Below are 11,280 nucleotides of genomic sequence, written 5' to 3' on the forward strand. Positions count from 1 at the left end.
TTATTTTTGTGTATAAATTACTTGAAGCGGCAATATTAAAAAGTATGCATATATTTATATTAATATAAAAAAAATATTCTCTACTTATAGATGGCGATACATTATATTAATTTTTAAATAAGATAATTATATCTCAAATTACATAAATTTTTAAAAATGAATAGTAATTATTATTATTATTATTATTTACAAAAGTAACTCCACTTCATTTTAATACCAACACATCAATATTTTTTATTATATTGATAATACCTTAAATTTATCTTCTTATCTTGCTTTCCTTTATTTTTTTTTAAAATGTGATTTGTTTATTTACATATTTTATTATTATTTATATATTAAAGATTTATTATTTATTAAATTTACACATAAACAATGTGTCACCACGACTAATATTAAAAAACTATAGTTGAATGACATATAAAAATATATAATGGGAGATAAACACATTATTTACTTGCTATAGAAAAATATTATGTTCATTCTTTTATTGTGTAGTCCTATTATTAAATCATTATAATTGTATAGAATTATATTTTCAAAATAGTTAGTAATAATCTTTTAATTGACCAGGAAGCAGTTTAATTCTATAATTCGAAATTCTTTTCCTAGATTCAATTGACATTAATAAATAGAAATTCTAAGTCCATTCACTAATTATTATATTTTATGACCTTCTATTATAAAATCAATTACGTTTACACATAAAAAACTGATGGTAGTGTTTGCAAAAAAATCAATTCTTAAATAAATTTAATTGGTTAAAGACCATTTGTTCATATGTATTAAACATATACTACGTTTGTTTAATATTTGCACTTATTATTTGATAACAATATTTTTTCTCAAAAAAAATAAATTTTATTGAAATTAGTATATCTAATATTTAATTTTACAAATATTTGTTATTTATATTATTAAAATATTAAATATTAATAAAAAATAAATATTTAATTTAATAATATTTTCACTATGTAGAATAGTTGTTCAGTAATTCATGCACAATAAATAACCTTGCATGGTTGTCAAAACATTTATTAATCAACCATAGCAATTTCAATTTATGTTTTTCTATGATATAGGAATAATCCAATAATATAAACAATAAAACAAATATACTTTAAAATATTAAATATGTGAAATTATAAATTATTCAAATTATTTGAAAATTCTAACATCAACTTTAGATAAGCAATTTTAAAAAAAATTAAAAGGGAAAAGAATTGAAAGTAGTCCAAAAAAAGTTGAAGTTATTTACAAAAAAAATCAAAACAACTAGAAACACCCTCAAAATGCTTCTAGCTTTTGGGTTAAAAGTGTTTTTTTATAACAGTTCCGAAAGCACAAACTGGCATCTCAAATACTTTAAAAATACTTTTCTGAACCTAAAAGTTGAAAAACACTTTAAAGAAGATCGCACAAACACTCCCTTCATCCTATAGTGACACCAAGAAAAGCAAAAATCAGCCCAATACTCTCTCAAACTATATCAATTGAAGTACGAAAGATATAATTCGATTTAAGCTTTTTTCGTGTTTATTTTATGATTCATCATAATCCGTTGTTCAAAAGGATAAAAACTTATTTCATTTAGAATTATGCATCATAGTTCAATTTTTAAAATTTTAAATTTCATTGTTCCTCCTTGCCCTTAATTTTCGAACCCAACATCTTATCCCCAAAAGATACCCTCATTCGCACGGACTCACCGGAAGAAATTTAATATTTAACTATGACTAATTGTTATGGTTAAAATAAATAACTATAGTAAATAGTCGTTGACTATAGTCATACAATGGTTGTTGGTTGTGATTTTTGTGAGTGTGGCAAATATATTTATCATAAAAAATTGTTATGACTCAGAACCATGGCAAAAACAGTTTTCATGGTGGATAATCTAAATTTTTATCTAACCATAATTAATAATAATTATTTATCATAATTTTATCCCAACTGGTTGAGGATTGCCCATAAATTGAGAGTTCTCCCAACAAGAGAAGCCAAGTTTGCCCTTCATACTAATTGTTGATTAATCATAGTTTTACATAAATATTAGATAATATAAATAAAAATTTCATATTTTATTACTGTCTCAAATTAAAATATAATATATCGATTAATAATTCTAATATATGGTAAGTTTTGATATGTACTTAACATAATATTGAATATGTAGTTAAATATACAAAAGTATTTAAAAATAATATATACACATTTAAAAAAAAAAAAGCAACAAAATTCGAGCTCGTCAGAAGTTTGATCTCAAGTAAGCTCGACTCGAGCTCGAAATCTAACTTTGTCAACCCACTAAACTTGATTACACTCTTAAAAAAAATAAATATAATTGGTCATACATTAAGTGATGTAAGTATAATCATGAATGGAGCATTGTGATTATCCTTAGTTTATAATAACAATCTTATTGTTACTGAATTGATACTGTATTATTGGTCGCTGATTTCCGACAGCAACGGATCAAAATTCAAACCTTATCTCATAAAATTATGGCTGTAATAATCGTTTGTGGTGAACGACAAACTAGTGATAAATTATCGCATATTCACTCACGTGTAAATTTTTTCTAATATAAAAATTCAATAAATTATATAACGATTTATCGAATTACTTCACTTGATCACTTCCTCTCTCTCTCTCTCCCCTCTTTCTCTCTCTATATAAATTTTCATCGTTTTGCTTATTAATTCACTTGTAAAATAATCAACACACACTTCACTCACTCTCACCACTGCTTCTCTGAGTACGTCGACGCATGTAACATGTTTTCTTGTCCCTGAACTTAGCAAAAACACAAGTAAAAGATGCCTTTTCCCAACCCATTCCCCGCGCTCTCCAATCGGAACGATGACGCCCCCTTGCTCGGGTCCGCCCCCCTCGAGCCCCAGCTGATGCGCCGCCGCCGTATCTTCGTTGTGGTCCTCCTGCTGATGATGGGCCTGGTGGGCGTATGCTCGCTGGTCATCCTCATCACGTCGGGAGATGGCGGGGAGGATTGGACTCCCTCCGGCGAGGATGATGACAAGTGCCCTTCGCCAAAGGAAGTGTCGGAATATCTCAAGGCACGGCGGCCGGAGGAGGGGAGACCAACGCTTCGTGGGGTGCATGAAGGGGTGTCGGAGAAGAGTTTTGGTAAAGGCCGGTTGGGGGCAATTCCATATCCATGGACCAAGAAGATGTTGGCCTGGCAAAGAACTGGGTACCATTTCCAACCTCAAAAGAATTGGATGAACGGTGAGATTTTGTTCTCTTTTTTACTTAGATTTGGATCCATAATCGTAAATTCTTTGAATTTGTACGAATAATTCTGAATTTAAACGATTTTAAATCTATCACGAACAATATTTTGAATTTCAAATTATTTTAAACTGAATTATTTAAAAATTTTGTATTCAAATCCTTCCTAAATCGAAACTTATGAATCCAAATATTTATTTTTACAATGTTGAGTTGGAACAACGTTATATATATATATATATATATATTATCATAGGCCAGTTTTGATTTTTTTTCACTCTTTTCTAATAAAAGATAATTGACAATTGTGTATTTATTTTTATTTTATTAATGTTCCTTTTATTTGTTTGTATAAATTGTTTCGGACTCGTTGCATGGCGTTGCTTTTGGGGAAATGTGGAACGCTTTGCTTCAGATCCTAATGGTAAGTCCATTCAATTTTCCATTATTATTATTTTTTGAACTTCTAAGTATATAAATATATCATTATCCTCAAATAATGAGCAAGTGGTGATACTCTTATTTTAATCCAATGCTCATCCAACTGTTCTGAAAATAATTCAACTAATATATCAATATAATTAAAAATAATTAAATAAATTAGAATGAGTTAATATAAAATGAAATAAATACTTACATATTTAACGAAATTTAAAATCATGACCTCGATTTTAATCATGAGGTCTCGGTTTTAACTACTAAACTAAGACATCATTAATCAATTTTTCATAATTAAATACAGTATTTTTGACATATATACAAAAAATTCTTACCTGAACCAGGTCAATCGATTCAAATCAATCATAGAACCAATGTATCAAACTTGCTATGTGATTGTTCACCTTCTCGAAATTGTACACCAATCACACAACAAGTATATTTCACTTACCATATAATTGATTCCAATTGAGTCAATATATATATATATATATGCAATTTCTCTTTTTACCGTGGTCTTTGTGTTTTCCTTTTTCCATGGGGTAATTAAGATTTGTAAATGGTCTGAATTTAGACAAACAGTATGGCCCTCTAATAAAACACAGTTGTGCATTTATGTATGGCTGCAATGAAATTGATTTGAAAAAGTCTAGACTGGTAGCTAATATAATCACTCTAGTAATTATTATTATTTAATATTATTATTATTACATAATAACAACAACAACAACAATAATAATAATAATTATTATTATTGTTAATGAATTTACAGATACTAGTCATCTAGCATGCATTCTCATACCAATGTCTACATAACATAGGTCCACTATTTTACAAGGGATGGTACCATTTCTTCTACCAATATAACCCATCGGGTGCGGTATGGGGGAACATTTCTTGGGGCCATGCAGTTTCAAAAGACCTCATCAACTGGCGCCACCTCCCCCTTGCCATGGTTCCGGATCAATGGTACGACATCAACGGCGTCTGGACTGGCTCAGCAACCATCCTTCAGGATGGCCAGCTAGTCATGCTCTACACGGGATCCACCAATACGTCTGTGCAAGTCCAAAATCTTGCATACCCAGCTGACCAGTCGGACCCCCTCCTTATCAATTGGGTCAAGTACTCGGCTAATCCGGTCTTGGTCCCACCACCTGGCATTATGGATCACGACTTCCGTGACCCCACCACTGCATGGCTGACCCCAGAACGCAAGTGGCGTATCATCATTGGCTCTAAGATTAACAAGACCGGCATATCATTGGTCTATGATACGATGGACTTCAAAACCTATGAAATGCTCGACGGGGTGCTCCATGCGGTTCCGGAGACGGGCATGTGGGAGTGTGTGGATTTCTACCCAGTATCTGAGGTTGAGAATGAAGGGATGGACACATCAGTAAATGGGCCGAAAGTGAAACATGTTGTCAAGACTAGCCTTGATGACGATAGAAATGACTATTACGCTCTTGGAACTTATGACAGTGAAGCTGGAATATGGACCCCTGATGATCCTAGCATAGATGTTGGTATTGGATTGAGATACGATTATGGAATCTTCTATGCGTCAAAGACATTTTATGACAAAAAACTGAGAAGGAGAATCTTGTGGAGTTGGATTAAAGAGACTGACAGTGAAAAATCCGATATACAAAAGGGTTGGGCATCACTTCAGGTATTTGATTTGTGCTTGCATCTTATTACATTCTTGTCAAAATCACCAAGGTTTACATTTAATCTAACTGGGTTAATTATGTCGAGTTGTCCTGTTAGTACTATTATCGACTATATATGAGCCTCCAAATTTTGGAATTACAAAAATCTCTTGGTTGTTTACTCGTTACGAAAAATCTTACCAACGAAAAATCTCCTGGTTGTTTACTCGTTAAGATTTTGTGTATTAGATCGCACCTTTTGAAATCAAGTTTAATTATATCAATACCCTATCCTCCCTGAAAAATAATTACACCCCTTAAAGGGGTGTCGATCTAATTTATCATAGGGGGTGTGCTTGTAAATTTTTTTTCTAAATAAGATGTGTACTTGCAATTTTGCAAAGGGCTTAAATGCATATTTTATCCTGTAATTAGAAATTTAGCATTTTGATTCTTTAACTTTTTAAAATAGCATTTTAATCCTACATCTTTTGAATTTTCGCTATTTCAAATGTTTTTTTAGCTGGAAAAACACATGCATCTCAAGTGAACTTTTAAAATTTGGGCTATTGTTTCTATTGGCTTATTTTCTTCAATATTTTTGTTCTTTAACTTTTTAAAGTAGTTTTTACATCCCGCATCTTTTTTAATTTTCTTCAGCTCTTTTTTTTACTGAAATTCATCCTTGTCACTGGTGGGGTGAACTGCAGCAAAAAAATTAAAGGATTGAAATCGCAAAAAATAAAAGAGGCAGAATCAAAGTGATACCCTAAAAAATTAAAAGACGAAAACACCAAATAACCTAAATTATAAGACAAAAAATACATATTACGCTTTACAATGAATAGGGAATGTTAATTGTCTAACCAAGCATAACCAAGGTGTCCATGTGTAATTTACCCTAAAATTTTATTAAACGAAGTCTTGTACATGAAAGTGATGGTTTCTACTCCTAATAATTTGCAACTCAGACGTTAATCATGAAAAGTTGTTTGTGTGCTCTTTAGGCCGTTCCAAGGACAATAGTATTTGACATGAAAACTGGCAGTAACATCTTACAATGGCCGGTGAAGGAAGTGGAGCGATTGAGACGGAACCGAATAGTTTTCGACAAAGTAGAGGTTACTGCAGGTTCTGTTGTGCCCCTTGACGTCGTCTCTACCTCTCAGGTTTGAACCTAAATGAAGTTTCCGTCTGCTGAACTTCGGTAACCTATACAACATACGACAAGTTGTTTGCTTAACGAACGATGTTCTCAAATTTTCAGCTGGATATTGTGGCCGAGTTTAAAGTAGATGAGGAGGCCTTGAAGCGAATGAACGTTAATGGCAGTGATTCGAGCTATAGCTGCCAGAAAAGTGGCGGGGCTGCTGAGAGAGGGGCGTTGGGGCCGTTCGGCCTGTTGGTCCTTGCAAGCAAGCACCTGATCGAGCAAACTCCCATCTACTTCTATATTTCGAAGGATACAAAAGGGAATTTTAAGACATTCTTCTGTGCAGATCACTCAAGGTGAAAATTCTACGTCATGTCTTCTTCACTTCAATTTTGTCTTCTAACATGCTGAAATTGAGTTGTCTGAATTAGTTGATCTCTTCATGAAATGGGGTGTGTGTTTTAGGTCATCTCAAGCAAACGATGTTGACAAAGAAATATATGGCAGCACGGTGCCGGTATTGAAAGATGAAACCCTATCCATGAGAATATTGGTGAGTTCAACTCCGTCAAATGGATAAATTACAAAATTATCATAATTATAAATACTCGTCTTTTTTAAAAATATACAAATACCCCTGTGAGATTAATGGCCATGCTAATTAATATTCCCTTGTGTCAGCCTATTATAGAGCATATTTGTTAGGAGTGTTAATTCCGAGAGGTATTTGTGAATTTTTTAATAATAAGATAATATTTATAATTATGACAAATTTCAAGAGAGCATATTATAATTTACCCTTAATCGAACTTGTATCCTGAAAAATTATATTGCGCCCTCTTAGATTATATTTTACATTATACATTTCCCTGAGGGTCAGCTGACACGGACGGAGTTTGTAATGTAGAATATGATGATGGAAGGTGTTCATGCAGTTCTCTGAAAATGAGGACTTTTTTATATTATACATGTCCTCAAATTTAAAAAAATGTGTATGCAATTATCCTTACTAACATGGTGTTATTTGAGAAATTATCGATACTCCTTTAAAACTTTCCGTCCAACAACGGGCTCATTTTATTAGCTTCCGCTAGGGTTACATCAAGATTTTTTGTTCAATTACCAAAATGCCCTTTTAAATCCTGAAGTATAATTTTTACATTTTTTTTAAAAAAGATTTTTGTAGATTAAATTGCTCCTTTTAAAAATATAAAGCTATGAACACGGAGGCCAAATAGGGATTACATAACATCGATCTTTTAACAATTTTTCAAAAACAAAATTTTTTAAAAAAATCTAAGAGTGTAGTTGGCATTTCTACCTTCTCGTCCAAACATTACGTAATTATATTAGATGTCATGGAACGTTGATAATTTTTTAAATATTATAATAGTATCAAACCTATGGTCAACTCAATATATAATTGTCCAAAAAATATTAATGGCAAACGTTTTTCTAATCTTGCATTGCAGGTGGACCGCTCGATTGTTGAGAGCTTCGGTCAAGGAGGGAGGTCATGCATCACATCACGTGTATATCCGACAAGAGTGGCATGTGAAGATGTCAAGATCTTCTTGTTTAACAACGCTACTGATGCAAGAATCACTGCGTCACTACAGATATGGCAGATGAGTTCCGCGTCCATACAGTAGTAAACTCCCCGGCCTGTGCGCCCTCCATCGGATGTTCAATTTTGATCCAACTCCTACTTCTTCAGACATGCATTCAGCATTCTCTTTCTTGCTGTATTGTTATATATATTTTATATATATACAGTTTTTGAAGATTGGTTGTTATGTAATTTTTGTTTTAATCGTTGATTGCTGGTGTTGATGCAAAATTTTCATGTTTACTTTTTGTTCCTTTAATGATGGAAAAAATACAATTTATCTCCCTGTGATATATGAGAAATGAGCAAAAAAAAATATGAAAAATAAAATAGTAAATTACTTCCTATATTTTGAATAAAATGAAGCACATTATCCCCTATTTAAACCCTTGATAGGGGGTAATTTGTTTTATTTTTTGAAACATGAGGGCGTAATTTGCTAATTCTTTTTTCACAATGGAATATTTGCTCATTTTTTATATCACTAGGGAGTAAATTGCATTTAACACTTTTAATGATGTGTTTTTCCTTACAGAATCATAGTTCATGTTAGGTTAAAGGGTAAATTACATGAATACGTCCTGAAAGTAGGCATTTGGTAAAACATGTGTTCGTGTAATTAGCTTCCGCTAGGGTTACATCAAGATTTTTTGTTCAATTACCAAAATGCCCTTTTAAATCCTGAAGTATAATTTTTACATTTTTTTTAAAAAAGATTTTTGTAGATTAAATTGCTCCTTTTAAAAATATAAAGGTATGAACACTGAGGGCAAATAGGGATTACATAACATCGATCTTTTAACAATTTTTCAAAAACAAAATTTTTTAAAAAAATCTAAGAGTGTAGTTGGCATTTCTACCTTCTCGTCCAAACATTACGTAATTATATTAGATGTCATGGAACGTTGATAATTTTTCAAATATTATAATAGTATCAAACCTATGGTCAACTCAATATATAATTGTCCAAAAAATATTAATGGCAAACGTTTTTCTAATCTTGCATTGCAGGTGGACCGCTCGATTGTTGAGAGCTTCGGTCAAGGAGGGAGGTCATGCATCACATCACGTGTATATCCGACAAGAGTGGCATGTGAAGATGTCAAGATCTTCTTGTTTAACAACGCTACTGATGCAAGAATCACTGCGTCACTACAGATATGGCAGATGAGTTCCGCGTCCATACAGTAGTAAACTCCCCGGCCTGTGCGCCCTCCATCGGATGTTCAATTTTGATCCAACTCCTACTTCTTCAGACATGCATTCAGCATTCTCTTTCTTGCTGTATTGTTATATATATTTTATATATATACAGTTTTTGAAGATTGGTTGTTATGTAATTTTTGTTTTAATCGTTGATTGCTGGTGTTGATGCAAAATTTTCATGTTTACTTTTTGTTCCTTTAATGATGGAAAAAATACAATTTATCTCCCTGTGATATATGAGAAATGAGCAAAAAAAAATATGAAAAATAAAATAGTAAATTACTTCCTATATTTTGAATAAAATGAAGCACATTATCCCCTATTTAAACCCTTGATAGGGGGTAATTTGTTTCATTTTTTGAAACATGAGGGCGTAATTTGCTAATTCTTTTTTCACAATGGAATATTTGCTCATTTTTTATATCACTAGGGAGTAAATTGCATTTAACACTTTTAATGATGTGTTTTTCCTTACAGAATCATAGTTCATGTTAGGTTAAAGGGTAAATTACATGAATACGTCCTGAAAGTAGGCATTTGGTAAAACATGTGTTCGTGTAATTAGCTTCCGCTAGGGTTACATCAAGATTTTTTGTTCAATTACCAAAATGCCCTTTTAAATCCTGAAGTATAATTTTTACATTTTTTTTAAAAAAGATTTTTGTAGATTAAATTGCTCCTTTTAAAAATATAAAGGTATGAACACGGAGGGCAAATAGGGATTACATAACATCGATCTTTTAACAATTTTTCAAAAACAAAATTTTTTAAAAAAATCTAAGAGTGTAGTTGGCATTTCTACCTTCTCGTCCAAACATTACGTAATTATATTAGATGTCATGGAACGTTGATAATTTTTCAAATATTATAATAGTATCAAACCTATGGTCAACTCAATATATAATTGTCCAAAAAATATTAATGGCAAACGTTTTTCTAATCTTGCATTGCAGGTGGACCGCTCGATTGTTGAGAGCTTCGGTCAAGGAGGGAGGTCATGCATCACATCACGTGTATATCCGACAAGAGTGGCATGTGAAGATGTCAAGATCTTCTTGTTTAACAACGCTACTGATGCAAGAATCACTGCGTCACTACAGATATGGCAGATGAGTTCCGCGTCCATACAGTAGTAAACTCCCCGGCCTGTGCGCCCTCCATCGGATGTTCAATTTTGATCCAACTCCTACTTCTTCAGACATGCATTCAGCATTCTCTTTCTTGCTGTATTGTTATATATATTTTATATATATACAGTTTTTGAAGATTGGTTGTTATGTAATTTTTGTTTTAATCGTTGATTGCTGGTGTTGATGCAAAATTTTCATGTTTACTTTTTGTTCCTTTAATGATGGAAAAAATACAATTTATCTCCCTGTGATATATGAGAAATGAGCAAAAAAAAATATGAAAAATAAAATAGTAAATTACTTCCTATATTTTGAATAAAATGAAGCACATTATCCCCTATTTAAACCCTTGATAGGGGGTAATTTGTTTTATTTTTTGAAACATGAGGGCGTAATTTGCTAATTCTTTTTTCACAATGGAATATTTGCTCATTTTTTATATCACTAGGGAGTAAATTGCATTTAACACTTTTAATGATGTGTTTTTCCTTACAGAATCATAGTTCATGTTAGGTTAAAGGGTAAATTACATGAATACGTCCTGAAAGTAGGCATTTGGTAAAACATGTGTTCGTGTAATTAGCTTCCGCTAGGGTTACATCAAGATTTTTTGTTCAATTACCAAAATGCCCTTTTAAATCCTGAAGTATAATTTTTACATTTTTTTTAAAAAAGATTTTTGTAGATTAAATTGCTCCTTTTAAAAATATAAAGGTATGAACACTGAGGGCAAATAGGGATTACATAACATCGATCTTTTAACAATTTTTCAAAAACAAAATTTTTTAAAAAAATCTAAGAGTGTAGTTGGCATTTCTACCTTCTCGTCCAAAC

The 11,280-nt window shown here is 31.8% G+C and overlaps 1 protein-coding gene across 1 annotated transcript; it reads left to right on the forward strand.

The window, feature by feature from the left end:
- Window positions 1–4,519: 4,519 nt before the first annotated feature.
- Window positions 4,520–8,314, forward strand: LOC105164285 (acid beta-fructofuranosidase 2, vacuolar). Its single transcript, XM_011082903.3, has 5 exons — window positions 4,520–5,368; window positions 6,356–6,517; window positions 6,616–6,857; window positions 6,967–7,054; window positions 7,974–8,314. Exons 1-5 carry the CDS (start codon window positions 4,643–4,645, stop codon window positions 8,151–8,153), a joined length of 1,398 nt encoding a protein of 465 aa, XP_011081205.2. The 5' UTR covers window positions 4,520–4,642; the 3' UTR covers window positions 8,154–8,314.
- Window positions 8,315–11,280: the final 2,966 nt, after the last annotated feature.

This window comes from Sesamum indicum, linkage group LG6 (genome assembly GCF_026168435.1).
Source record: "Sesamum indicum cultivar Baizhima isolate 11 linkage group LG6, ASM2616843v1, whole genome shotgun sequence".
NCBI classification, from domain to species: Eukaryota; Viridiplantae; Streptophyta; class Magnoliopsida; order Lamiales; family Pedaliaceae; genus Sesamum; species Sesamum indicum.